The sequence below is a fragment of the Chlamydomonas reinhardtii genome, chromosome 15 (genome assembly GCF_000002595.2).
Source record: "Chlamydomonas reinhardtii strain CC-503 cw92 mt+ chromosome 15, whole genome shotgun sequence".
NCBI classification, from domain to species: domain Eukaryota; kingdom Viridiplantae; phylum Chlorophyta; class Chlorophyceae; order Chlamydomonadales; family Chlamydomonadaceae; genus Chlamydomonas; species Chlamydomonas reinhardtii.
Genome location: NC_057018.1, coordinates 1,118,545 through 1,146,044, shown reverse-complemented (window position 1 = coordinate 1,146,044; position 27,500 = coordinate 1,118,545). Strand labels below are relative to the sequence as shown.

General features: G+C 61.9%; 4 protein-coding genes across 5 annotated transcripts in view; 3 read left to right on the top strand and 1 right to left on the bottom strand.

The window, feature by feature from the left end:
• CHLRE_15g641100v5 (uncharacterized protein) overlaps positions 1-6,044 on the top strand; it is a 17,045-nt gene extending 11,001 nt beyond the window's left edge. The window contains exons 19-23 of the mRNA XM_043070659.1: positions 1-62; positions 410-617; positions 1,014-1,054; positions 1,358-2,059; positions 2,428-6,044. The exon at positions 1-62 is cut by the window's left edge and continues 43 nt beyond it. Coding sequence (XP_042916517.1) covers positions 1-62; positions 410-617; positions 1,014-1,054; positions 1,358-2,059; positions 2,428-3,990 — 2,576 coding nt within the window. The 3' untranslated portion in view covers positions 3,991-6,044. The remainder of the gene's footprint in view (positions 63-409; positions 618-1,013; positions 1,055-1,357; positions 2,060-2,427) is intronic.
• A 95-nt stretch (positions 6,045-6,139) lies between these two features.
• CHLRE_15g641050v5 (uncharacterized protein) lies at positions 6,140-11,685 on the top strand. Its single transcript, XM_043070658.1, has 13 exons — positions 6,140-6,612; positions 6,866-6,943; positions 7,271-7,339; positions 7,518-7,584; positions 7,812-7,909; positions 7,973-8,053; positions 8,308-8,362; positions 8,504-8,601; positions 8,813-8,905; positions 9,173-9,318; positions 9,608-9,680; positions 10,051-10,179; positions 10,420-11,685. Exons 1-13 carry the CDS (start codon positions 6,238-6,240, stop codon positions 10,762-10,764), a joined length of 1,707 nt encoding a protein of 568 aa, XP_042916516.1. The 5' UTR covers positions 6,140-6,237; the 3' UTR covers positions 10,765-11,685.
• Positions 11,686-11,717: 32 nt separating this feature from the next.
• CHLRE_15g641000v5 (uncharacterized protein) lies at positions 11,718-18,859 on the bottom strand. Of its 2 annotated transcripts, none has more exons than XM_043070656.1 (12): positions 18,636-18,859; positions 17,990-18,226; positions 16,655-16,813; positions 15,958-16,372; positions 15,544-15,632; positions 15,163-15,217; positions 14,472-14,590; positions 13,945-14,001; positions 13,705-13,809; positions 13,478-13,540; positions 13,059-13,115; positions 11,718-12,824 (listed from the first exon to the last, which is right to left on the bottom strand). In XM_043070656.1, the coding sequence occupies exons 1-12, from the start codon at positions 18,735-18,737 to the stop codon at positions 12,792-12,794; spliced, it is 1,491 nt and encodes a 496-aa protein (XP_042916515.1). In that variant the 5' UTR covers positions 18,738-18,859; the 3' UTR covers positions 11,718-12,791. The 2 variants fall into 2 exon arrangements, with proteins under 2 accessions (XP_042916515.1, XP_042916514.1); XM_043070657.1 differs by having other exon boundaries at positions 16,027-16,372.
• A 140-nt stretch (positions 18,860-18,999) lies between these two features.
• CHLRE_15g639504v5 (uncharacterized protein) overlaps positions 19,000-27,500 on the top strand; it is a 12,426-nt gene continuing 3,925 nt past the window's right edge. The window contains exons 1-11 of the mRNA XM_043070618.1: positions 19,000-19,148; positions 20,281-20,691; positions 21,002-21,217; positions 21,659-21,895; positions 22,478-22,619; positions 23,770-23,845; positions 24,139-24,217; positions 24,595-24,747; positions 25,073-25,210; positions 26,222-26,340; positions 27,066-27,458. Coding sequence (XP_042916513.1) covers positions 19,143-19,148; positions 20,281-20,691; positions 21,002-21,217; positions 21,659-21,895; positions 22,478-22,619; positions 23,770-23,845; positions 24,139-24,217; positions 24,595-24,747; positions 25,073-25,210; positions 26,222-26,340; positions 27,066-27,458 — 1,970 coding nt within the window. The 5' untranslated portion in view covers positions 19,000-19,142. The remainder of the gene's footprint in view (positions 19,149-20,280; positions 20,692-21,001; positions 21,218-21,658; positions 21,896-22,477; positions 22,620-23,769; positions 23,846-24,138; positions 24,218-24,594; positions 24,748-25,072; positions 25,211-26,221; positions 26,341-27,065; positions 27,459-27,500) is intronic.

Below are 27,500 nucleotides of genomic sequence, written 5' to 3'. Positions count from 1 at the left end.
CGCCACGGCTGAGGGCGCTGGTGTCAGCCATGTGGGAGCAGGACCCCAAGCGCCGACCCGCGGTGAGGGAGTGGTGGTGGTGGGCGGTGAGGGCGGTGAGGGAGTGGTGGTGGTGGGCGGTGAGGGCGGTGAGGGAGTGGTGGGGGGGGGGCGGCCCAGGGAGGGGGCGGCGGCCCAGGGAGGGAGGGAGCACGTGGAAACTAAACGGGGGCGTTTGGTGGGGCGGCGGGCGGGCTGAGAGCGCGATTGTTTTCCCGATTGTGTTCCCGAAGCGGGAAGTGGGAAATCATGTTTAGGTGCTACCCACGGTGTTGATGCCCGCTTTGCACGCCGTCGGATCGCCATCTCACTCATGCAAGTCAACTGCCCCAACGACCTAACTGCCCCGCAACAACCGCCCCAACCGCAGGCCGCGGAGGTGGTTAAGCTGCTACTGCTGATTACGCAGGAGGTGGAGCTCGGCCCAGCAGCGTCAGCCGCCACCTCCGGCTACAGCCGCAGCAGTAGCAGCGGCCGCGGCAGCTACAGCCGCAGCGGCAGCGCCAGCGCACCTCAGCGCGCCGCGGCAGTAGCAGCAGCAGCAGCAGCAGCTCCACTGCAGGAGGGCCCCGATGCAGGTGCGCCGGGTGCGGGGGGGGGGGGTTGTGTAAATACCAGCCCTAACTAAACCAAAACCAACGAAAACGAGCGGAGCACAGGCAGAGGTGTTAGTTGCAAGCAATAACACTCATGGGATGTGAGCCGAGGCGTCGTGGAGCAGCAGGGCGAGCGGCGCCGGCGATAAATGTCAGGGGGGTGGGGGCTGTGCGGTTGCGCGGGCGCGCGTGTGTGTGTATGCGCGTGTGTGTGTCTGTGTCTTGTTGTGTTTGGGATGCAGGTGCCTGGGAATGCACATCCCGTGGGATGGCTCGATCGGATCGGGTTGCACCACCTGACTCGAACCTTGCCATCTCTGCCCACCCGCCCCCGCACCTGGCGGCCCCCTTGCCTCCGCTGCCGCTTGCCGCACGCAGCTGCGAAGCTGCGCACGCCGCCCAGAGTCCTGAACAGTCCGGTAAGTGCGTATGGCTCCTTCAATAAAATCGCGTTGAGCTTTGAACTTTGCTCGCAATGTCGACTGTGTTTGTTCGCCACAATCACGCGCCAGTGAGTGGCTTGAACCCAAACACACACACACACACACACACACACACACACACACACACACACACACACACACACACACACACACACACACACACACACACACGCACGCACGCACGCACACACACACACACACACACACATACACACATATACACCCACCCACCCACACACGCACACACACACACACACTCTCTTTCTCTCGCCCAAACAGGCAGCAGCGGCGGCGGCCTCGGCCCACATGGCGGGTGTCGCCGGCGGCGGTTACAACGGCGGTTACAACGGCGGTTACAATGCCGGTTACAACGGCGGTGGCGGCGGCGCAGCCGCCGCCGGCGGGCTGGCGGGAGCCGAGCCGCTGCAGGGTTCGAGCCTGGGCGGCGGCGGCTGGGGCGGCTCTTCCTTTGGCGGTCCGCAGGGCATATCGCGAATGCACAACGACAGCGGGTTCCTTGTGCTTGGTGGCGTAGGAGGAGCAGGAGCAGGGGCAGGTGTCGGTGTTGGAGGTGTTGGAGGCGGCTGGCAACGGCACCGTTTACACAGGGCGGTGGGGCGGTGGGCGGCGACGGGGCCGGCGACGGGGCCGGCGGCGGCGGCGGCAGCAGCGGCGGCGGCGGCGCAGGGCTTCGTGGCGGGTGTGGGAGGGGCGGCGGGAATGGGAGGGGTGGAGTGGGCGGTGCCGTGGGGCTCTCCGTGGAGGGCGCGCTCCTCGGCGGCACGGGCGATGCGGCTGGACCAGCTACTGCCGCTGCGGCTGCGGCCGGGCCGGGGCGAGGGGCCGGCTGTAGCAGGTGGCGGCAGTAGCAGCCGCAGCCGGGCCGCTACTGCCGCCGGCACCGGGCGCGGAGCGGGGGTTCGTGCTGAGGAGGAGGAGGACGATGTCGATGACTGGTCGCTTGGTGTGAGCGGCACACAGGTAGGTGTGGGGGGCGTGTGGGTGATTTGGATCGTGTTTGCATACCATAATGCATTTTTTCCATGCACGTGTGGCTGGCTGCGGGTCCCCCAGCCTGACCTTGCTTTCCCCACCTTGTTGATCTGTGCCTCCGCCGACCAATCTCCGCACGCCGGAACCTCCTCTAGGTTGGCTTGGCCAAGTTTACTACTACTGGGCTGGTACTTACAGCCCCCCTCGTTTTCGTTGGTTTTGGTTTACTATGGGCTGGTACTTACAGCCCCCCCCCCCCCCCCCGCCCCCCACCAACCCGCGCCCGCTCGACCTGTACCTATCTTCTTAATGATGTTTTCCCTCTCCCCCATTTTCTCTCCCTCCCACACGCACAGGCTCCCGCCGCCGCCGCCATGGCGTACCTGATCACCACTGATCATTACGACTCAGACCTGCAGCCGCTCTTCCGATCCGCCGATGGCGTGAGCTCGCTCGGCACCGGCGGCACGGACGGCTTCTTCCCCTTCCCGCGCGCCCCCTCTGCGGACGCAGCCCTCCTGTCTGTGCCGCTGCTCCCGCCGGCTGGGGCGGCGGCGGCGGCGGCGGCGGCGGGCGGCGCAGGGGGCGGTGTGGGTGATGCCGACGCAGTTGCAGCGGGTGGTGCAGCAGACGCCGGTGCAGCAGACGCAGGTGCAGCAGCAGCGGCGGCAGCGGCAGAGGCGGCAGCGAGGGAGCCCGGCGCAGTGGCGGGGGCGGCAGGGGCGGAGGCGGCGGGGGAGATGGGCGGCGTGGCGGTGATGGTGGAGGGTTTGGCTGTGCCTGTGGCGTCGCCCGTCGGGTCGCCGGGGGGGCCGCGGATGCTGGGCACGCCTGTGCGTATCGGTCGTGCGGTGGCGGCGGCAGCGGCGGCGGCGGCTGCCCGCAGCTCACCAACACGAGGCACGATTGTTGCGCCAGGCCGCGCAGCGGCGACAGCAGCAGCGGCAGCAGCAGCAAGGGCAGGAGCTGTGGCAGCGGCGGCTGAGGTGCCGCCTGCGCAAAGCCCGGGCCAGGGTCGGCGGGGTCAGCCGTCATTGCAGCAGCAGCAGCAGCAGCAGCCGGGTGCGACGCCGGCTGCACAGTTGCCTCCGCCGGCGGCCGGCACTCGTAGCACTGCTGGCACTGCTGGATCGGCCGCCGAGAACGCTGTAAACGCTGCTGCGGCTGCTACTGCTACTGCGGTTGCTACTGCGGCTGCTACTGCCACTACCACTGCGGCTGCTACTGCCACTACCACTGCGGCTGCTACTGCCACTACCACTGCGGCTGCTACTGCCACTGCGGCTGCTAATGCCACCACTGCGGCTGCTACTGCCACTACCACTGCGGCTGCTACTGCCACTACCACTGCGGCTGCTACTGCCACTACCACTGCGGCTGCTACTGCCACTGCGGCTGCTACTGCCACCACTGCCACTGCGGCTGCTACTGCCACCACTGCCACTGCGGCTGCTACTGCCACCACTGCCACTGCGGCTGCTACTGCCACCACTGCCACTGCGGCTGCTACTGCCACCACTGCCACTGCGGCTGCTACTGCCACCACTGCCACTGCGGCTGCTACTGCCACCACTACCACTGCGGCTGCTACTGCCACCACTGCCACTGCGGCTGCTACTGCCACCACTGCCACCACTGCCACTGCGGCTGCTACTGCCACCACTACCACTGCGGCTGCTACTGCCGGCGCCGTGGGCGTCACCGGCGTTGGCAGTAGCGCCAGCGGCAGTAGCTGCTGGGAGCTGCGGCCGGGCCTGACGATGAGTGGTGACGGCAGGCTGCAGCAAGGGATGGCGGGGATGAGCGGCATGAGTTTACTCGGGTCGCAGCCGGCGGCGGCAGTGCTGACGCGGCGCAATGAAAACAGCCTTTTGGGGCTGAGCACTGCTGCCACCACTGGGGGCAGCGAGGCGCAGTGATGCGCGCTTGCGTGCCAAGCAATGGCGGCTGCAGCGGTGGGGAGGAGGCAGCAGAGGCGCAGCACGCAGTGGTGCGTGAGCTGCTAGTGGAAAGCAGGTAGAGGGGAGGGGGTGGTGTCGATGAGGCTTGTGGTTGGGGCGCTGGGCATCTTTTCATGATTACTGCTTGGGGCATTGCAAAAAGTAGCACGCCTGCAAGGGTGCTGTGAGGCTGTCTCGGCTTGCCTGATTGGCGCGAGCGCATTTATTTTAAACAAATGCATGTACGTCAGGACCGCGTACCGTACCTCGGAGCACAGCTGAAGTTGGTTTGTGGGCGGGTTCCTGTAAGGATGCTGTTGGACTGGGATGCTGTTGGACTTGACCTATTTAGTATATCCGGCTGTTTCTTTGCAGTGTTGCTACGATAATCGATACAGGGCAAAGCACAAGCAAGGTTAGTTGCACGCGGTGCACTTGTTTGAGACGATACGCAAGATCAGAGACTCCGGTGGCGGGGAACCATTTTTAAGGTTCATGTCATGGCCTTTCTTTCTTTCATGCACACAAAACACGTGGTGAGAGTGTGCGGACGTGCGCGCACGGGCAAGGTGACCGTTTGACCTGCTACCGTAGTCTGTATCTTCGCTTTCCCAAAACAGCGTGTGCTTTATTTGACACGTGCTTTTTTAAAGCGCCTTCCATCCATCCTTGTCTGTTCGTTCATCCATAGCCATGTTGCGGGCATGTAGAGCTGATGCAATGCAATGTTGGCACGTAGCATGCGCACGGGCACCTTGAGTTGAATGTTTTCCCAATGGCAAGGTGTGGCAGCCCCTCTGCTGGCCATGTGGTCAGTGGGCGGAACACAGACTAGTAGATATTATCCAGGTGTAAGTACATGCGCTCGTAGCGATTGTTATACGGTATATTGAATGGCCGATCGATTAAAGGGATGATGCGGAGGGGCGTGCCCGCGTCTGTTTGCGCGGGAGCTTCTGATTCGCAACTCGCTACCCCAATCGCAAGTCGCAGTTTGGAACACGACGGAACATGAAGTTTTAAGGTTGTGTGGCCGTGCCGGCGGTGCGCTTACCATGGTAAGCATCTGCCTATCATAATACATCCATGCATCTTTCATCTTCGAGGTTTGTTACCGTAATCTGCATGCGTCGGCTGCGCCGGAGTCAAGGGACAGGGGACGTGAGACCGTGACGTGAGACTCGTTATCTTCTGCCGTGTTTAGTTACTTGCTTGCTAATGTGGTGTTCATCCCGAATTTAAGCCTATGCATTTCTAAACCAAACCGGATAGCTTCGGAGAAGGACCTGAGAAGGAGCGAAGCTGCCTGCAAACTGCTTACTTAAAAACGGCTCAGGGAAAAGAAGGTTGCCACAATGCGGTCCATGCGGTCCGTGGCTAGCATGGCTGTTGGGAACTGCTTTCAACATGGTGCATCACTTTATTTGGGAGGCGCTTAGCCGCGGTTACTGTGAGGGCTGCTGCGCCTCGGTCCTGCTTTGTGATGGATGGGACTTGCTTTGTGAGAGATGGGGTTGGATGGGAAATGGCATTGTGCTGCTGCGGGGCTTTGGGTCGCGGGCGTTGGTACCTGCTGTGCAGCAGCTGTGTGTGCGTGTGGGCGGCGGCCTGCTGACTGGTTAGGCTGCTGCACCAGAGACGGGCAGGCAGGCGGCAAAGGGGCGGTTTGCCCTGGGAGATTGCGCTGCTGTGCTGTGAGCGAGGTCAGGGCGGGGCGGCAAGGGTGTTTTGAGTGATACCGTATTGTGCACACGTCAATCAATAAAACATAGTGGTGATCCCGCAGGCTGCTGGGGCTGATTCACTCGAGACTCAATAGTTATTACGGCGACGAGTGTGACACGCTTTCGGGGTATAAAAAAAGGGTGGTGCCGGCCAGTTGAGAGGGAGCTGAAGGGCCGTCGCGCGGCCTTTCACCTTCGGTGTCGGCTCCTCCCAGAGCGGTGTGGCAAAGTTGAGATTTTGTTACCTGTGCGCCCTACCTGTGGACGAGTGCTGCTGCGCTGTCGCTCCTGATGTAAAACATTTGATGTCGGTTTGCTGCAAGCAAGTAGCAGCAGATAGAGTGCCACCTTGACTGCCGCCCTTGGCGTTTCTGACCGTATCGCAAGCCGCCCCGAGGATCCCCGCGCAGAGCTGATTAATGCACCCGCAGCCAGCCGAAGCAGACCAGCCTCGATTCGTCAGTCCTGAACACACATTTGACAATAATTCCCCAGAACCAGAATGCGGGCCAGCCTCCTCCATCCGCGACAGCCGGCGGCAGCAGCGCCGCCGCCGGGCAGCTGCAATAACCTGAGCCTGCTGAGCAGCAGCAGGGCGGCTGGCAGTAGCCAGGGCCTGAGCCTGAGGGGCGGCAGTAGCAGCAGGGTCTTGATGAACAGCAGCAGTAGCAGGGCGGGCTGCTGGGTAGGATTGGGGCGGTTATTCTCGAGCCGGGTGCTGCCGGCGGAGCGCTCGCCGCGGCTTGCGGTGTACGGCTTTGCGGAGAGGGAGGGGCGGTACAACAAGCGCCCGCGCAGCGTGAAGGCGCGGGCGGCGCAGCAGGCGACCTTCAAGATGCAGCAGATGCTGTTGCTGGATGACCCTCGGATCCTCAAGGTGTGCTGTGGCTAGCTAGCTATAGCTAGGGGCGTGCGTGCATTGAGCGCGCGCGGCGAGTAGGTGCCGTACATACGTCGGGCCTGCTGCGGCCATAGTAGTTATGTGACATACCGTATTTCAGATGTTGACTTTCAGCTTGGCCTACAGCAGCAGCACACGTGCGTATGTGCGTGCGCATGTTCACTTTAAAGTCAAAATTTTGACTCTTGACTTACTTCTATCTCATGGTGACCAAACCGTAATTCCTCAGGCAGACACGGTGAGCGGCAAGTCGCAATTTGCCAAGGGCTTCAACTCCATCCAGCAGCAGTTTGTAAAGTGGGCCGAGGTGCGTGGATGCGGGCGAGCTCGCTTACGTGTGTGGCGTGCGTGCGTTGGCAGTTCCTTTCTTGGAGCCAGCATTCAGGAAGCAGCAGCGGGCGGGTCGGGTGCATGGCGGCTTGATGAGCGCACGCACGTGGGCATGAGACCCGGTACGTACGCAGGTAGCTAGGTGGGGGGGCCCCCACTGGGCGGGGGTGCATACATGTGACCGCCCGCGTGTGCCCCGCCCGCCGGCACACAATCAACTTGCATCGTCCTCCTCCTCTGGCTTCTTGCGCATTCCGGTTCTGAAATTGAACTGAAATTACTGTATTTGACATATACAACACAGGAGGATTACGCGGCCCGTGACGCGGTGAACAAGATAAACACCACCTTGCAGCAAGTCAAGGGACTCAAGGTACGTAGGCCGCGCTTCCTCGCTCTTACGACGTTGCTTGGAGCATCCCGCCTCAACCTGCATGCTACTGTCATACACGCACGCACGCACGTCGCCGCCACGCACGCGTGCGTTGATGCCGCCTTATTACTACCCGCCGCCGCCACCGCCACCGCCGCTGCCGTACGTACGTGTACAGACCTCCCGCATCATAAAGGCGGGGAGCGTGGGCCGCGGGACACAGGTCACCCGGGCGCACGACGTCGGTGAGCGAGCACATACAGCAGTCGATATGCCGGCCTGTGGGGGCGTGGGGGCCCGCTGCTGGGGGGTTGCGGGGGCTTGCTACCTGTGGCTGGAGTCTGGGGTGCTGTACGCAGCCCAGCCTCATCATTCGCATCATGCATTCGCATCCGCGTTACACACGCACCGCAATGTACCGTATACTAAAACCCTAAAAAGCCAAACTATGTATACTATGATCCATCAACAGACCTGCTTGTGCCAGTCGGCGGCGAGTGGGGCGGCCACGACCTCAGTGACCTGACCACGTGGAAGAACGAGCCGTTGTTGGAGAACGTGCGCCGCGCCGTGAGTTCATCATTTGCGTTAAATTGAGGAGGTCAGGTATCATGCAACACCGAATGCATGCAGGTCAAGGACGAGCTGCAGCGGGCCAACCCCGAGTGGTCCGTGTCGATCCACAACCTCGCCCACTACGGCCGCGTGCTGCTGGTGCGTGCGTGTGGGGAATGCGGGGAATGCGGGGAACATGGGCAGCATGCAGGAGAAGATAACGGGGCGGTCACGCGTATGGGGTTGCGTGGTCATGTGGGCGTGTGTGTGCCGTGTGAGGGGGGGTGGACGTGTGGTGGCCGGGGCCGGGGCCGGGGCCGGGGCCGGGGCCGGGGCCGGGGCCGGGGCCGGGGCCGGGGCCGGGGCCGGGGCCGCGGCCGGCTTGATTGCTCAATGAAGTGTACGGCGCACAGGTTCGGCTGGGTGACGTGGAAGTGGACCTGCTGCTGATACCCGACTGCGTCAAGGGTACGTGCACAGGCTTGCTAGGATTGCCTGTTTTGCGCCCCTACCTGCTGGCCCCACGCACCCGTCGCCCATTCTTATCATGCATTCACCTCTTTATAGAACCCATGACTCGTGCCTTCTATTTATTTCTTGCATGCACAGCGTCGCCGCCGCCGAGCAACACCGAGTGGACGCGACTGCAATACCTGGCGGTGATGGGGCCCGTGCTGGCACACCCCGACACCGCTGTGTACGACCAGGTGGGCAGTTGGGGGTTAGGTAGTTAGGTAGTTAAGCGCCGGATAGATGCCACCATCCGCACAAACACTCACCACTACACCACACCACACCGCATCATGACCCCGCCCACTTCACACACCACACCACATCACTCCATGCACACCGCATCACACACCACACTACATCATCCCGCCCACACCACATCACACACCACACCACACCGCACCTCAGGTCCGGGAGCGCGCCGCCTCTCCCGCCTGGATCGAGTTCATGGCCACCATGCCACCATATGCTCAAGTCAAGGATGTGGTGTGTCTCGTCAAGGTGTGTGCGTGTGTGTGTGTGTGTGTGTGTGTGTATGTGTTGTGTGTGTGTGTGTGTGTGTGTGTGAAAGCAAGGGTGGACACAGCATGCGTGCATACGGGATGGACTCGTGCGTGTGCTTATTACGTGCGTGTGCGGGCAAGCTGGTTGGGGTGACAGGCAATGCCGCCGTGCACGCCGCCGCATATACGGTAACTCTACACGCACCCTTTCCACCTACCTACGCCGCACGCACGCACTCACCGTTACGCGCCACGCACGCACCAGGGCCTGTACAAGCTGGGCGGTGTTGCGCCCGCAGCAGCAGACGACGACGACAGACGCATTCGCTCCATCGCACTCGAGGTCCTGGTGGTGGCGGCTCACCAGCGGCTGCGGCAGCGTTGGGAGGCAGAGGGGCGCAGGGAGTACGGGTGAGCGAGGGGGGGTCGTATGGGTGGCTGCTGGCTAGGTTGGCTGGGTTGCTGGGTGCGTGGCGGCGGGCGTAGTGCGACATGCACGGTGACGGGCAGCGGCGGGTTCTTGTGTACGGTACGGCGCTAGCTAGTGCGAATAGTGCGAACCCAGAATTTTACTGTTTGCTGTTCCGTTGTTCCGCGCGCGGTTCCGCTGTTCCGCTGTGATGTTGTTCCACCGGTCGGGGTTTGTTCCATTTTTCCACTGTCGCGCTGTGCCGCTGCTGTGTTGATTGCGTGCAAGCAGCGGCAACACCTATAAGCTGGACCTTTTCATCGAGTTCCTACAGCTGGTGGTGGCGGCGGTGCGGAAGCGCGAGGTGCGTGTGTGCAGCTGGCACGAACGGTAGCATTATCAGTAATACGGTATGTGCGTGTGTATGTGCGTCGCTCGGCATGCTGGCACCGACGCACGCACACACACACACACACACACACACACACACACACACACACACACACACACACACACACACACACACACACACACACACACACGCACACGCACACACACGCACACACACACGCACACACGCACACACACACACACACACACGCACACACACGCACACACACACGCACACACGCACACACACACGCACACACACACACGCACACGCACACACACACACGCACACACACACACACACGCACACACACACACACACACACACACACACCCACCAGCAGGTGGTGATGGTGGACGCGGCGGGGCCGTGGGGCTGCAGCCCCGAGCTGGGCATGCGCTGCCGCCGCAACTGGGAGCACGATGCCATCCACATCATCTGCCCCTGGGACCCCACCTGCAACCTGGAGCGGGTGAGTCAGTTAGTGATGAGCTAGCTAGCTAGCGGCGTTAGTTATTGTTAGTTGGGACGAGAGCGTGCCGTGCCGTGCCGTGCCGTGCGTGCTTCCCACCTAGCCACACGCCACCTACCAACGTACCTTGCTTTCGACCCCGTGACCCCAATCAACCAATCAATCAACTGATTAACGCTACCTACCTATCTACTCACCTTGATTGCCCCAACGGCGGCACGGCACGCACACGGCACGCAGGCACGTAAGGACCGCGGCCCGGCGGACTGGGACGCCCTCGCGACAATGGCGGAGGAGCTGCTGCAGCTCCTGCAACACCGAGGCGTCGGCACAGCCACCAAAACCAAAACCACCAAGAACAAAAACACCAAAAACACAAACACAAACACAACATTTGCCGACTTCCTGCGGCATTCGGTGGTGGCGGCGGCGCTCGATCGCGCGACGGGCGGCGACGGCGGTGGCGGCAGCAGGGCTGGCGGCGGCAATGAAGGCAATGAGGGCGGGCGCGGCGGTTGGTCCCTGTTACGGCGCATTGCCGATGGCGGCGGCGGCGGCGGCGGCGGCCGGGGTTGGTCCTTTTAGTAATGGCTGGGTGTGCGATGGGACAGTCTGAAGGCAGGTTGGGGAAGTCCCGTAGGGTGCAGCTGATTCCGGGATCCCAGCAGATGGCAAACGATTTGCAAAGGCAGCAGGGGCCTTGTAATGATGGGAATGGTACGTGGTAAACCTGGCCAAGCAGCAGCAGTAAGCAATACCGTACAACCCCCCGCCCCCATCATGCATATTGTACCGATGGTACGTAGGTAGCGCGTGAGGGCATTAGGAGGACGGAGGAGGCGGCGGGGGCCTGGGGGGGGATTCGTGGTACGGTAGTCGTGGCGTGCGTGTGTGTAGTGCCGGCTGAGCCGCAAGTAGGGCGGAATGGACACCGAGGAACGTGGGAGAGGGGCGGCGGGGTCAGCAAGGCAGCGAGGCAGGGAAGTGGGGTACGAAGGTGGGATGAGGGGCGGGGCCGTGTGCCGCATTGGTTGCTGTCTCCTTGCTTCGCCGGGTGCGTGCGTGTGCGATGAGCAGGGAGGGGGAGCGGCGGATGCCTTGACTGGCGGGTGCCTCTGCGTGCTCATGCGTGCTGCTGCGGTGCTAGTTGCAATATAGGAGCGAGCAGGCGGCGATGGAGGGGGAACTGCAGGGTAACTTGAGCGGGTGAGGCGTAACCCTCAACTATGGTTAAGTCAATGAGTCAGCTGCTCACATGTGGCTGCTCATGCGATGTAGGAGCGAGCAGGCGGCGATGGAGGGCCGGAGGGAGAACTGCATGGTGGCCTGAGTGGGCGAGACGTAAAGGACTCTTGCGTCATGTTGTTACCTTGTTGGCTCAACGAACCCAGCCCACTAGACCCCATGTACTCTCGTCCTGCTCTTGGTCCTGAGGTGCGGAGAAGCGCACTGTTTGAGTGAGGATGATGGCCTTATGACGTATGTGTGTGAATGTGCTCAATGGGCGGCTGCATTGTAGGGGAGGGAGGGCCTCAGGGGCGGGGCTGATCACACGCAACATACACCGCAGAACCGCTTTGCGTACAGCGATCCCAAAGAAGCATTCGCACGGCAAGGGGCCTCACAATTCACCAGAACGCTCACTATCTAGCTCATTTCACTCAGCCTTACACATGTAGAGACAGGTTACAATCCTGCCTAAATCGCTCTGGAAAACTGGAGCGCCTGCCAACCGCGCCCTTGCCGAGCTGCACCGTGCGTGTCGGACAACACCAGACAACACCTACCCCTCCATCCATGCCTGCCCGGCCCCAAGCCCCCCCCCCCCCCCTCCCCTGTCCCGGGTCGTCCACCTCTCCATCGGCTTGCCTCATTCCACACCATCCCCAATTCCCCTATCACCCGCGCATTCCACCACTGCACCACCCCGCCACCAGCACCAGTCCATGTGCGCATGTGGATGGGTGTGCGCGGCCCGCCGTCCGCCTGAGTCGCTTGCAGCGCCGCCGCCGCCGCCACCGCGCCGCCGCCGCCGCCGCGCCTCACGCCGCAAAACGTTGGCAGCGCCCTAATGGCATGGCATGTGGCAATGAAAGTGAAACCGCCCGTCTTTGCCACGCGTCCTCAGCCGCCCAACCGCCACAACGTCTCTCGTGATCTACCAACAAACAACAGGACAGAGCAGGAGTACCCCACCCCTGTGGGCACACCACCCCTGTTCTCCGCCGCCTGCACACTTGGGGCACACCGACCACCCCACAGCAGACCCCTGGCCGCCGCCCGCGGAGGCAGCCCACTACATACATGCCTGACCACCGAAGCCTGACCCGAACGTCTGCAAAAGTTGAGGCGCTGCTGGCGCTGTGCTGTCCCGCCCCTGCCCGCGCCCCCCCCCCCCCCCCCGCCTCCAAGCCGCCGCCACCACCCGCTGCTGCGCTCGCTGCCGCCACCCGCCGCAGAAGTTGAGGCGCTGTGCATTTCCGCACCTACCCGCGCCCTTCCCCTTCATGCCGCCGCCACCATCCACTGCAGCTGCACCCACAAGCGCGTGTCGAGCTCTTCTGAAGCTGCAGCTTCCACCCAAGCGGCACGTCCGCCACGCCAACGCCGCCTCAGACCGCGTCGGCGGCGTCCTTCTTCTCCTCCTGTGGGTGGGTGCGTGTGCGTGTGTGTTGAAAAGCACAAGGAACCAAAGCCTAAAAACAATATACGGTATGCGATGCAGTAACACGACGGTCTATGGATGTGTGTTTGTGTGCGTGCGTGCGCACGTTCCTTTTGTGGATTGGCTGAAGTGACTAAACTACACCCCCTCAAGCTAGAAAAACGAAGCACACAAACACAGCGGACACACAAACACAGACGCAGCGCACTCTTACGTGCGCTGTCGCGTGGCTGGTCTTGGCCTTCTCCAACGCCGCCAGCAGCGCCAACACCTGTGGGTGGGCAGGTGGGTGGGCCGGCGGTGGGTGGGCAGGCGTGAACGTGTGTGTGTGTGTGTGTGTGGTCGGGTGGGCAGGCGGTGGGTGGGCAGGTGGGCAGGTGGGTTCGCGTGTGTGTGTGTGTGTGTGTGTGCGCGTGTGTGCGCGTGTGTGGTCGGGTAAGTGTGCTTGGTGGGTGTTGAGTGGAGTGCATGGGTCGGCGCTACCAGCGAGTGCAGCTACGTCGAGTCCGTGCACCCAAGCGCTGCAAGTCTCTGACCTCTTTTTACGAACGCCCAAACAATCCAAGCGCCATGACAAGTCTAGCCACCTAATAAGACAAACAGTCCCAACCAATCACACACACACGCTCTCACCTTGTCCTCGCCCTTGGTCCGGAAGGCCCACGTGCGCACCGCGCCGCCGCCGTGCTTGGCGTCCTGTGTGGAGGTGTGGGGCGTGTGGAGGGTGTGTTTGGGTTTTTGTGTTTCAATATATTTTATTCGATGGGATTACAACCCCGCTCTGTACCCCCGCCCCACACCTCTCCCGGATGTTGTTGTTGACCTCGCAACCCCCCACACCCCTCCCAACCGCTCCTCACCTCGCCCTCCTTGCCCGCCTCCTCCTTCTTGGGCTCCTCCTTGGGGTCTACGGGCGCGGCTGTGTTGACGCAGCCAAACGACACGCCGTTGGCACCGTTCATGCGCTGCAGCAAGGAGAGGGGTGGGTCAACGTTTTCTACAAGGTTTAATCAAGAAGAAGTGAAGGGTGAAGAAGAGGGGCAGGGGGTTGAGGAGGCAAGAGAGGACAGACACAGACACACATACACACACGCACACACCTGCACAGCCATGTTGGTGACGATGCGTGCGTTCAGCAGCAGACGCAGGTTGCCCGACTGTGGAGAGCATGAATGAAGAGGGGAAGGTGCGGGGTCAGGTGTAAGGATGATAATGTTAAATTTGTGTTTGTTGGCTCGTCTGGATGATGCCGCTACAGGTTGTACTGCTTGAATGGTACCGTTCGTACCTTGCGTATTGCACCGTATCGAATGAACCGCTTGCTCCCCTTCCGCCCACTCCCCCACCCCCGGTTGGTGTAGTTTGGGCTGGTATTTACACCCCCCCCCCGCTGCCCCACCCACCCCGCCGCTCCCACTGGACGTCAGCGAACCTTTGACTCAGCCACTCCACCCTTCCCAATCAACATTCTCCCCCCTCCCTTCCTCCCTCCTTCCACACATCCCCCCTCCGCTCGTTTCGTTGTTTTTAGTTTGGGCTGGTAATTACAACCCACCCACCCACCCACCCACCCACCCACCCACACCCACATCCTCCACCCCACACACCCACCCACCCACCCACCCACCTGGCGCATGAGCATGCGGCTGGTTTTGCCGTCCGCGCCCACGTTGACACGCAGCTCGCCCGCGCCGCGCTCCCGCCACTTGCCCGCGGCCGAGTCGTACTCAAACAGCTTGCCCGCCTCTGTGCGCATGGGGGTCGCAGCGTGGTGGGTACAGTGTGGTGGGTTGCAAGGTGGTGGGTTGCAAGGTGGTGGGTTGCAAGAGTTGCAGGGGTTTGCAAGGATGGTTGCAAGGATGGTTGCAAGGATGGTTGCAAGGATGGTTGGAAGGATGGTTGGAAGGATGGTTGGAAAAGCTACGGTACAGGATGCGCTGAAGACTGGGGGTGGGTCACAGGGTGGTGGGTGCTGCTGGGTGACAAGCAGGGTTCTCCAGCCAGGAGCAATCCAGGACTTTTTAGGGGTTAGGTCAAAAACAACTTTTCACTGACATGTTGCGTTCATGGTGCAATACCGTGCATCATGCCGCATGTACTTGTACTTCAGTCCCATGGCTTGCGGCGTCCTACCTTCCACTTGCGCATCACACGTGCGCCACATTACAGCACCACGCCACCCTCTCCTCCACCGGTCCCCCCCCCCCACCCCCACCCAACCCCTCCACCCATCATCTCCACCCATCATCTCCGCCGGCCCTCCACTCACTGTGTGGCCCTCCAACCCCCCCCCCCCACACACACACACACGCACGCACCTGCGTATATGGTCTGCTCCGTCTCCTCGCCCGTCACCTTTTGCACAACCGCCAACTGCGACAGGGAGGGGCAGGAGGGCGGGCGGGCGGAAGCGGCGGGTCAAAGGTTGCTGTGTAAGTCCTTGCTTTCCCGGTCCCGACTCGCGAGTCCCCACCCCCCAGCCCTCCCGCTTCTGAACCCAATCCAGATCCGGTCCAGATCCGGCACTGGATCCGATTCCGCATCCCGCAAACGGCCCCCTCCCTCTCATTTGAACCAAGGGCTTGATGCCGGGGTCCTCACTGTGCACGGATCCCATTCCCAGGATGACCCCCCTGTCTGGATCCCTGGATCCGCTGGTCTAGCTGATCCTGCAAAATCTGGATCCGGATCTGACTCACCTGCACCACGGGCTTGATGCCCGGGTCCTCGCTGGGCACGAACGCGTCCGGCTTGTCCTCGGCGCCGCCGCCCTCGGCGCCCTCGCCACCTGCAGGGGTGTCGGGTGTGGTGGTTGTGGGGGTTAGGGGCGTTGGGCTAAGGTTCTAGGTGTGTGGGGAGGGGGAGCGATGGAAGGGACAAACGCATGAAGTGCCGATGCTAGATTAGCAGGAGCAGCGGGTCCGTCAGGGGTGGGGTGGGATGGGTGCAAGGGTGCACGTGTCGCCCCCCCCCCCCCACACACACACAAACCCAACAACCCACGGATCCCACCAGACCCCACCCCCGATGCTTGCCCCCCTGCCCTCACCCCTACCTCTATTACCACGTCATATAACCCCCGCCTATCCTCGCCTGCCCCCGTGCTCGCCTACCTGCGCCCTCGCCGCCCACGCCCCCCTCCGAGCCTCCCGCCCCAAACAACGGCTTTCCAAGACTCCCACCCGCGGTGTCCAGCTTCGGAAAACTGAAGCTGCCTCCGCCAAAGGCGCCCGAGCCAGTGCCCGAGCCCACGCCAAAAAGGCCCGTGCCCGTGCCGGCTCCAAAGCTAAAACCGCCGCTCGTCCCAGTGCCGGCGGCGGCGGTGCCAGACCCGAAGTTAAAACCGCCGCTGGTGCCGGCGGCGGCGCCGCCGGCGCCGCCAAAGCCGCCAAAGCTGAAACCGGTGGCGGCGCCGCCGCCGCCGGCGGCTAGGGAGGCAAAGCCTGAGGAGGCGCCGGCGGCGCCGCCAAAGATGCTTGTGGCCGTGCCGGGCGCTGTGGCGGCGCCGCTTGGCGACGCCTTCGCCTCCTGTACGCGGTGGGAAGAATAATGTGTGTGAACGCGCGTGATGTAACCGCGTTTCGCGCAGAGACGCGAGACGTAATTCAGTGGGTGCGTGCGTGCGGCCAGTCGGGGGACCAGACATCGGGCGGCGACAGCAAGCCTCAAGGCTTTACGCGGAACGGCGGCATAACCGCTGATGCCAGACCAGGACCCCCGCGCTCACCCAAACCCCTTGGGTTCGGTTTTGCTTAAACAGGTACAAACAACCTCACCCCCCACACACACCTCCCACCCACTTGCCCTCACCTCCTTCTTGCCACCGTCCTTCTCAGCGCCCGCCTCCGCTTTCTTGTCCCCCTCCGCCGCCGCCGCCTTATCTCCCTCCGCCGCCGCCGCCTTTGCCTCCTCCTTCGCCTCCTCCTTCGCCGCCTCCGCCTCCGCCGGCGCCTTAGCCTCTCCGGCCTCCTGCACGCACATGAAAACAAAGACGGCGGCGGCAAAATGGATTGAGCGCGACATACTGTGCGCGATGGATTCAGCGTATGATGACGGTAACACGCTGCACATGTCGGTGTTAAAGAGCTCCAGGAGGCTCCAGTGCCAGACGGAGCCGCCGCCCCCACGCGTGCCCGCACGCCCGTAAAACCGCACGCACGCTGCCGCCAGCGCCGCTGCCGCCGCAGCCACACGGCCGCAACGGCGGCGGCCGCGGTGCACCGCTGCCGCCGCGCGGGGGCAGAGTCTCCAAGATGCGAAGGCGGGGGGCCCCGCGGCTGCTTGACACGCGGCACGCGGCACGCCCGGCCCAGAACCCGGCCCGATGGGCTGTGCGCGCGTCCGATCCCGGCCGCCCTCCCCCTCAAGGAGCTGGAAACGCCTGCTCCGCTCCAAGAATCCAGTTCTGCCGGAATCCAGTTGTGCCGGAATCCAGTTTTGCTGGAATCCAGTTTTGCCGGAATCCAGTTTTGACGGAAAACAGTCTTTCATGAATCTGCCGGTCCGCCTCCCCACCCTCCCAACGCCCCTCCCCCCCCCCGGGTGCTGTACTGTCGAGGCGCCGTGTTGCCCGCCCGCCCAATCAACCAACCAACCAACCAGCTAATCAACCACCTACCTACCACCTCCCTGCCGCCGCAATGCGCTCGCCAGCGTAGCCAGCCGCCCGTGCGGCTCTATCACACACGCACACGCACACGCACACGCAGCCCACGCACACACACACGCGCACGCACGCACGCACACACACACACACACACACACACACACACACGCACACACACACGCACACACACACACGCACACACACACGCACACACACACACACACACACACACACACACACGCGCACACACGCACACACGCACCCACACCCACACCCACCCACACACACACACACCCACACCCACACACACACGCACACACGCACACACGCACACACACCCACACCCACACCCACACCCACACCCACACACACACCAACACACGCACACACGAATAGCCCGCGCCGTCCCACAGCGCAAGCCTTGACTGCCCTCTTACACCACAGCCACCCCACGTGGGGGCACACCCCACGGCCACACCCCACGGCCGCATCCCACAGTCACAGCCGCGCATGCATCGTCCGGCCGCTAGTGCACCCACCTCTGCCGGCTTAGGCTCCGCAGCTGCGGCCGCCGGCGCCCCGCCACTCAGAGCAACGCCCGCGAAGGGGTTTGCCGCAGCCGCTGGTGCCGCCCCCGCCAGCGCTATACCCGCGAAGGGGTTGGCTCCCGCCGGCGCCGGCGCGCCACTGCCGCCGCCGGCCCCACGCCGCACGTGCACTTTCCGCCGCTCGCGGGAGGCTGTTGCGTCCGCAGTCCAGGAGCCGGGGTCAACGCACTGCGAAGCATGGGCAGGGACAGCGAGGAGTGGTGGAGGGCACGCGGTAAGGGACCCTGCACAGCGACGCTCAGACTTTGCGCCCGCCCGCGGCCCTGTTGCGTCCATGTGGATGTATGCTATGTGTCATGAAAAGAGCGCTGGCTGCCAAGAAGCGCTGCGTCGCTGCAGAATTGGCCCCTGGCGCCGGGCGTTGAGGCAGTCTGCCTGCCCAGTCAACGCATGCTTTGCTCTCCTCCTGCTAATGGGTGTCAGGCTGATGGGTAAACAGGTATGCAGCAGTCCTTGGAGGCCGTGCCGCGAGCAGATCCCCGTTCAGCCCGCAATTTGAACATCCCCAAAAGGCCTCCCCTCGGCGGGAAAGCTGATGAAGGCTGATTCATGAATAAAATGAATTGAGTGTGCCTACCGGGGCATCGTCTTCCTCTGGGTCGTCGCGAGACCCCTGTCCTCCTCCGGCACGCTTCTTGGCAGCGGGCTGAAGCGCGTCTGAGGGCCGCTCGTCGGACATGTTGGTAAGCGCTTGTGCAAATGTACTATGGCTGGGAAGGAACGAGGTCCTCCAAGTGCCGATGGGTACAGAAGTGCCTCATTCAGGAGTTCTCTCCAGGCCAAGCCCGAAACTGAGATGTAAGCCTCCTAATATTGCATTGACTTTAAATATCTTGCACGGCTACTACGCGAGCCCTGAGTTCGGAGGTGCAGCCTACCTGGTTGCAGCGAAAAGCACTGTCGCGTTTACCTTTGTTTACCTTTGTTATAAACATATATATCTTCCCTACATTTAAAAACGCGAGGCGCGCTGAAGCTGAAAACCTGCTTCCGTTCGCGTCAGCGCCTGTGGGACAAGGACGATGCGGATGAGCCCGGGACACGCGATATAGAGGTACAACATTGCTAGCACTGGACAGCGGACATGCTGGTGAGTCCGAGCGAGCGGTGTGGCACATGACGCCTTTCGCTGTGCCGTCGTTATCATTCCAAAGCCGGCGAAACTAGATTAGAAAGAAGTGCTCAAGATGCCCGGAGCGGTTGCCTTGGCATGGGAGCTAGCTTGGGTGGAAGGAACTGAGGTGTTCGCGAGCTGCAAGCTCTCAGCTGGCTGCCTCGCGCGCTGGAAATTGTGTTCAGCCTGTATACTCAAAGCCAGTCTTAACTTTGTGTGCTGGCAGCTTTGGCCTGGCCGAGCGGGGTAGTAGAGGGAATCGGCCCCGGCTTCCGCTCTTACGCACTCGACCTGCTTTCTGCGCAAAGCGCCGACCCGGCGGCCTCCAGCGGCATAGACTGCGGGTGTTATGGTGATGGCTGCTTAAGCCTAACTCGGCGAGCGGTAGTCACCAGCCAGGGGTGAAGGCGAACGTCCGGGCGGGTGGGAAAAGCCACGTGGACTTGCTGCCGTCTCTACAGTACACGAAATCGCATTTTACAGCAAGTACGGGCCTCCTTCCCCATCTTCACTTCTGCCTACGCCACTGTAGATTCTACCTACGCCACTGTAGGGGCCGGGGGCAGCACAGGCTGGAAGGGGAAGGGGCAGGGGAAGTGGAAGGATGGGGTTCGGGTATGCAGCGGACAGCATGACACGCACCCCAGGTGTCCCACTCTCGTCGACAGAGCCGACAAGAGCTGCCGACGGTCCGTCCCTGCCCCACACATTACTTTGCTTGCGTAGCTACAACCCCACACTAGCTTTTGCGTGGCTAAAACCCTAGCTAATACGGTATTCATGACAAAGCGCACAACACAACGGCCGTGCAGCCGAACACACGCAAGCCACTTTAGGCAATCCCGACACCAACAGCGCACAACAGACAACCAGACCATCCGCCTGCCCGCAACCACCGTTCGTGGCCCGCTGCCACAGCTCACGCCGTTTCACCTGCCGCCGCGCCTGAAACCGTCTCTCATGAGTCATAATACAGTAGTCACCTACAGTAGTCACCTTCGGTAGTCACCTTCGGTAGTCACCTTCGGTAGTCACCTTCAATCCTTGCCCCTGCCCAGCCCCTGCCCCTGTCCCGCCCTCTCACAACCCCGCCTGCTTGTGTATGCAGCTGTGCGGCCTCTTGGGCGGCTGCCTCGGCGGCGGCGGCGGCGACGGACCCAAACGCACTCCCTCCAACGCCTCGTCATTTGACGGTAGCGGCGGCGGCGGCGGCGGCGGCGGCGGTCGTGGCGGGGCAGATGACGCCGCTTCCGCGGTAGCCGCCGGCAGTGGCGGCGCCGCCAGCAGTGGCGCCGGCGGCGCCGGCGGCGGACACAACCGCCGGCTCAGCGGCAACGGCGGCAACGGCCACGGCGGCGGCGGCGGGCCGCACAACGGCCACAACCACCCCAACGACCACCGGGCTAACGGTCACGGCGCCAACGGCCACAACCGCCACAACGGTCACGCCGCTGGCAGCGGCGAGGGGCGGCATGGCCGCAGCGGACGCGGCGTCAGCAGCAACGGCGGGGCTGGGCAGGTGCGGGGGGTGAAAAGGCGCGGGGGGCGCGTGTGTGTGTTTGTGTGTATGTGTGTGTGTCTTGGGCCCGTATGTGTGAGTTTGTGGCGTGGCGTGCCGCAGCTTGCCGTTGTGAAGGCGCGGTACGGTGGCGGTAGCATGCGCCCTCTGTTTCAAGACGTGCGCACACACCCCTGCTCCACCTAGTCTGCCACCCTCCTCCCCTGCCCTTCGCCCCCTCGCACCTATCTATAACCCAGCTCCCTACCCAACCCGCCTCCCCAACCCACCTCCCAAACCCACCTCCCAAACCCACCTCCCAAACCCACAGCACGGCCCGCTGGACCCAAACGACCCCGCGACGTCCGCCGCCGCCGCCGCCGCCGCCGCCGCCGCCGTGGCGGCCGCCACGCAGCCCGTAAGCCTGGTGAAGTTGGACGGGCACCACGGCGGCGGCGGCGGCGGCGGCAACGGCCGCGGTGGCGGCGGAGGGCCGCCGGCGCGGCGCACGCCGCTGCATCTGGCGGCGGAGCGGGGGCAGCTGCAGGTGGGCGTGTGTGTTTGGGGGGGGGAGATACCAGCCCAAACTACAGCAAACCCAAATGGGGGGGGGGGCGTGTGTGAAGATGTTTTGTGTTTTTGCGGTGGGGAATGGGGATGTTTTCACCAGTCCAGTAAGAATCTAGGATCATGTATGGCAAAGCAAAAACGGGGACGAGGCCCGTCCAAGCGCGGGGAGCTACTTTACGAATACGTACCAATTCCTTGAAGACAGCCTGGCGATTTGTCTTTAGATGTGGGACTTTGCTTGCTGGCTTGCCTGCGTGCTCCCCTCTCTAGACATGAGCTCCCGCTGTCCCGCTTTCACCAACCCTTGTTACGAACCGTCCTAATCTTTATAACCTAACCATCTTTGCTCACGGCCTTTGCTCCTAACCATCTTTGCTCCTAACCGTCTTTGCTCCAAACCGTCTTTGCTACCTGGCAGGTATTGAGCGCGCTCATAGAGGGCCTCTGCTGCGCCGCAACCGCCGGCCTGCTACTGCCAGAGGAGGGCGGTGACGGCGGAAGTGCTACAGCCGGCGGCGGCGGCAGTAGCAGCAATGAAATGGCGGCGGAGGGGGAGGGGCCTGGGGCGGCAGGTGGCTTCCCCCTGGGGACGCCGGGGCGGGGTGGCACGCCTGCGGCTCCGGATGAATACATCCAGTACCACCTGAACCTGCAGGTGGGCGTGTGTGTATTTGCACGTGTGTCTGGGCGTGTGTGTATTTGCAAGTGTGTCTGCGCGTGTGTTTGTGATAGATCTTGTGTGTGTTAGAACAGGCGCGCGTGTGTCTGTAGAACGGTCAAGGGGCGTGCGCGCGCGCTCTGTGAAGTTTCCCCATCGCGCTCCTGCTCCTCCCCCCTGGCGATTTCGTGGCAACTGAGTTGGGACAACAATGGTTGGGCTCGGGCATAACACCCAAACCCACACTACCTACCACACCCAAACACACACCCAAACCCAAACTCACACCACACACCACCACACGCCACACACACACACACACACACACACACACACACACACACACACACACACACACACACACACACACACACCACACGCCACCACCCACCACTAATAACTTTAAACGGAACCCACCTACCGTTTGCCATTTCCTTGGCTAGTCAAGAATGCAACCCCCACCACACCACACGCACACACGCACACACGCACACACACACACACACACACACACACACACACACACACACACACACGCACACACACACACACTCTCTCTCTCTCTCACACGCCCTACAGGACGCGGAGGGCTCCACCGCTCTGTGCCTGGCCTGCCGGGCCGGCGCCACGGACTGCTGCCGCCTGCTGCTAGCCAACGGCGCAGACCGCACCCTGTCCGACGCCCGCGGCAACTGCCCGCTGCACTACGCGGCGTTGAGAGGTGAGCTACGGTGAACATAGTATTCCTGTAAACAATGCTATAACCGGTTGTAAAGTTGGGGTTGGTTACTGCACGTAGGGAGGGCCACGCCCTGGCGGACGCCCGCGGCAATGTAACCCCTACAGGTGACCTGTTGTAATTTTATACAGGGGGTAATTTTATACAGCCGCCCGTTCTCACTGGGTTCTCGGAGTTAGGGGCTGTCCTCCTGGACTTAAGATATCCTTGCCATACCCTATGAGCCTGTCGGGTCAGATTTGGGTTCAGACGCATGCCGATCACCCAGGGTAATTTTTGACACGATTCCACGCCGGATTCATCTTTGTCAGCCCAACTTAAGCATAGCACGCACTAGTTGCCTTAATAATTCTTATACTTCATAAAAATGAGTATGTACGCACGTCTTTAGGAGTTAGCACAACCTTTGGGAAACTCGCTGTCGGGATGCTGGCGGACATGAGCATGTAGTTGCTTCTGAGCTCACAGAGCACAACGACGGCTCTAAATTACTTCTAGATTGTGAATGATTATATCAAGGAAGATATGCGGGCGTTCCGTCACAAGAAGACGCAACAAGATGCGCCAAAATGCACCAGTCGCGTGCGATGGCGCAAAAAGGGCTAAAACCCACACCAATCACCCTATGTGCTTAGGAGGTCACCACCCGGGGCCACCGGGGTGAAAGTTTGGTTGGGGCAGGTGCGTGGCTGGGCGGGCGGGCGATGCAGCGTGACCCACCGGTGTTTGCTAGGGTGTATAAAATTACAACAGTTTTCGGTTTCCCGCCCATTCACACCCATCCCCGGCGCTTGGCCCGTACAGGTGTATACGTGATACCCGTGACCAGCCGTCCTAGGGCACTCATCCATACTAGTATACCATCCCACAGCCCAAAGCGCATGAGGAGAAGCCCGCCCATGTAGGTGCTACGGCCCCACGAGCCGAAACTGTATAAAATTACAACGGGTCACCTGTACTGTTCCTGGCTACGCCTTCAGTTCTTAATTATCATAAATGTAACTCATCCCAGCGCGACTGTTTCCTTACGGAATTGGTTCAAAGTTAACCCACCCACCTCAACCACACACACACACACATGTTTTCCTTGTGCTCTTTAACACATGTTTTCCTTGTGCTCTTTAACACACAGGCCACCTGGGTGTTCTGTTCATGCTGCTGGAGGAGCCGCCGAGCGACGACCCCAGGGGTCGGGCGGCGCTGGCGGGGTGAGTGGGGGTGTTTGTGGCATTGTTGAGGAGTGGTTTGAGGAGTGGTTCGTGGGATTGGAGCTATTGAATGGGATGTTTTGTTTCAGGTAAAGCGATGAAGCGCGGGAGGCGCTGGCGGGATGAGAATGGGTGGCTTGAGCGGTCTGAGGGTGCACGCTCACACTCCCTAACACACACACACATGCACCCACAAACACACGCGCACGCACACACACACACACACACACACACACACCACACACACATACACACACACAAACACACACACCCTAACGCCCCCCCACACACAGGCATGTGGACGTGCGCAACGCCTCCGGCTGCACCGCCCTACACTACGCGGTGTGGGGGCGGCAGAGCGGCAGCGTGCAGGTGAGAGTGTGGGATTAGGGTGGATGCGGGTGTGGGGAGCGGTAGGCGGGTGTGGGGGGCGGGTAGGCGGGTGGCCGTTCATGTGAAGAATGGAGTGATCCAAGTTCGAAGGGGGGGAAGGACGAGCGGGAGCGGGCGGTGTAGAGGGTTGAAATGTGGGTGACGCAGCTATGGGTGGGTAAAGGTGTGCGGAGCAGGGAACGCAACCTTGCCACCACCACCACCACCACCTACACACACACACACACACACACACACACACACACACACACACTACACACTACACACACCCCACACAGTTGCGCGTTTTACTTGTTGCGCGTTTTACTTGTTGCGCGTTTTACTTATCAATGTTCAACGTCCAAACACAAACACAGGTTCTGCTGCAGCACGGTGCGGACGTGTTGCCGCGCAACGCCCGCCCCGCCGCCGAGCTGTCGCCCGCCGTCACCGCCGCCGGCTCCACGCCGCTCCACCTGGCCGCCGCGAGGGGGCACGTGGAGATCTGCCGCATCCTGCTCAAGACCTTTGTGAGCTTTTGGTGTTGGTGTTGGTGGAGGTTTTGTGGTACTGGTAGTTGGTGGGAGTTTGGGACACGCACACACACTTGCACACGCGTCCAGTTTCCGTTCCAGCACACACATCCGTCACATTCACACACACACACACACACACACACACACACACACACACACACACACACACACACACACACACACACACACACACACACACACACACACACACACACACACACACAAAACACACACACAAAACACACACACAAAACACACATACACACACACATATTCACACTCACGCCCCCCCACACCAACACACTAATAAACCCTGCAGGCCGAGCGGGTTCTGGAGCCGCTGCAGCTGAGCGGCGGCGGCGGCGACGACAGCGGCGCACTGGCGGCGGCGGCGCCGCTGCTGGCGGCGCAGGACCCACGTGTGCAGGCGAACGCCAACGGCCACATGCCGTACCAGGTGGGTTGCAAGGATTGGTACAGAGAAATATAGCGAAGTAGGCAGCAGGTGTTGTGTTGTGCGTACCGATGACCGACGGCGTGGGTGAGTGGTGGCAGGAGGAGAAGGGAGGGAGATGGCCATATGCCGTACCAGGTGGGTGGGTCTGAGGGAGGGAGCGGGGAGGAAGAGCGAGGGGGTCGGTAGTTCGTTCCAGAAGCCAAAGCAAGCCGGCCGATTGAACCCAAACCCACCCTGCCCCACCCAGTGGGAGAGGAGGGGGGCTGCGGAGTAGGAGCAGCGGGAGTGGAGCGGTGCAGGCCAATTCAAACGGGCGCATGCGGCGCCAGGAGGGAGTGGGGACGGAGGTGGAGAGGTCAAGTTGCGGTTACTGCTCGAGCGTGAGACAGGTTGTGACAGCGCATGACAGCTCCTCGCCCTCATGTTGGAAAGGGGTGTCGTATGCCACTCCACGCCCTCAACTGCACCGTTTGTAACCCACAACCCCCCACCCACCACCATTGGCACCTACGCGCCTGCTGTACCGCCAGGGCTACCGCCTGGCTCCAATCTCACCCCTTACGTCTTGACGAACCATGAAATTAACCCCCATACCCCACCCCAGCTTTACGCGCCACATGCGCCCACGTTTTTATTAGTTAAACGGGGTACTGTCAGCTTGACGGAGGGACAACGAGCTGGAGCGCGGCCGACCGGACGGCCGCTCATGTGTTAACGACTTCGTCTGCAGTCTTCAGTGCATCCTGAACCGCTTTCCCAAACATCCTTGCAACACCCCATCCGCTGCAACAACCTGTCTTAATCAATCATGCATGGAACGCCACCCCATTCCACAATGTTAACGGCTACCACCATCGGCACCTACGCGCCTGCAGTAACGCCAGGGCTACCGCCTGGCTCCAACTTCACCCCTCTTAACTGATAATTGTAACCCACCACCCACCCTTTTCACACGCACCCCACTCGTCTTGTTTAACATGCATGGAACCCCACCACCTGCCACCCAAGCAGGTGGCCCAGCGGCTGGGCTTCTACCCGCTTGCCATGCTGCTGCGGCCCTCCATCCCCATCCTGAGGCTCTTCAGCGACGAGGAGCGCGCGGTGCGCTTCTACGGCCCACCGCAGCTCAAGTGCGTGCGTGCGTGCGTGTATGTGTGTGTGTGTGTGTGTGTGTGTGTGTGTGTGTGTGTGTGTGTGTGTGTGTGTGTGTGTGTGTGTGTGTGTGTGTGTGTGTGTGTGTGTGTGTGTGTGTGTGTGTGTGTGTGTGTGTGTGTGTGTGTGTGTGTGTGTGTGTGTGTGTGTGTGTGTGTGTGTGTGTGTGTGTGTGTGTGTGTGTGTGTGTGTGTGTGTGTGTGTGTGTGTGTGTGTGTGTGTGTGTGCGTGTATGTGTGTGTGTGTGTGTGTGTGTGTGTGTGCGTGCGTGCGTGTATGTGTGTGTGTATGTGTGTGTGTATGTGTGTGTGTGTGTGTATGTGTGTGTATGTGTGTGTGTGTGTGTGCGTGTGTGTGTGTGTGATTGTGTGTGTGTGTGTGTGTGTGTGTGTGTGTGTGTGTGTGTGCGTTCGGGCCGGGGAGTGTGGGCCGGGGAGTGTGGGCCGGGGAGTGTGGAGGGGGAGTGTGGAGGGGGAGTGTGGAGAGAGAGGGAGAATGGGAAAAGAGTGACGCATAGGACTGGAATAATGGATGTCAGACCCATATGGAATATGGTTTGGAGAGGTTTCTTCCTCGATATATACAAACGCGAAAGCTCCCCTGAGGTTTGAGTCTTGCCGAGCTCTGTCTTCCGTTCTCGACATCATCGAACCAAACACAAAATTCCCTCTTTCTAAAATCCAAACACGAATCCTCACCACAGGGCGCTGGCAGCAGAGGCGCTCAACAAGAAACTCATGGCCGAGCTAGACGCCTTGGCGGAGGCGGCGGAGGGGCTGGCGGCGCCGCCGGCGGCGGCGGCGGTTGGCGCCGCCGCTGGCGGCGGTGGCGGCTCCGCCGCCGGCGTGCGGCCGCTGTCTGCTCCGCCATCGACGGACCAGCTGCAGCGACTGCTGATGGCCGAGGATGAGGAGGCGGCGGACGAAGTACGGATTGCGGCGGCGGCGGCGGGCGGGGGCGCGAGTGCCGCGCGGCTGCGTAACTCGGGGGCCGGGACGGTGGCGGCGGCGGCGGCGGCGGGCGCGCTTCTGGGGCCGCGAACGCCGGCGCGGCAGCCGTCGGCGGGAGCGCTGCACGCCCGGCGGCCAGCCGGGTCGCCATCAGGCGCCGCCGCCGCCGCCGCCGCCGCCGCTGGTCT

What these genes read in the sequence shown, in the direction of transcription:
- CHLRE_15g641050v5 (XM_043070658.1), top strand. Translation starts at nt 6,238, where the DNA reads ATGCGGGCCAGCCTCCTCCATCCGCGACAGCCGGCGGCAGCAGCGCCG. An exon ending in AGTTTGTAAAGTGGGCCGAG is followed by an intron (nt 6,944 to 7,270) that starts GTGCGTGGATGC and finishes TATACAACACAG; the next exon opens with GAGGATTACGCGGCCCGTGA. An exon ending in ACACCGCTGTGTACGACCAG is followed by an intron (nt 8,602 to 8,812) that starts GTGGGCAGTTGG and finishes ACCGCACCTCAG; the next exon opens with GTCCGGGAGCGCGCCGCCTC.
- CHLRE_15g641000v5 (XM_043070656.1), bottom strand. Translation starts at nt 18,737, where the DNA reads ATGTCCGACGAGCGGCCCTCAGACGCGCTTCAGCCCGCTGCCAAGAAG. An exon ending in AGGCGGGCAAGGAGGGCGAG is followed by an intron (nt 13,541 to 13,704) that starts GTGAGGAGCGGT and finishes ACCTCCACACAG; the next exon opens with GACGCCAAGCACGGCGGCGG. An exon ending in GGACCAAGGGCGAGGACAAG is followed by an intron (nt 13,116 to 13,477) that starts GTGAGAGCGTGT and finishes GCCCACCCACAG; the next exon opens with GTGTTGGCGCTGCTGGCGGC.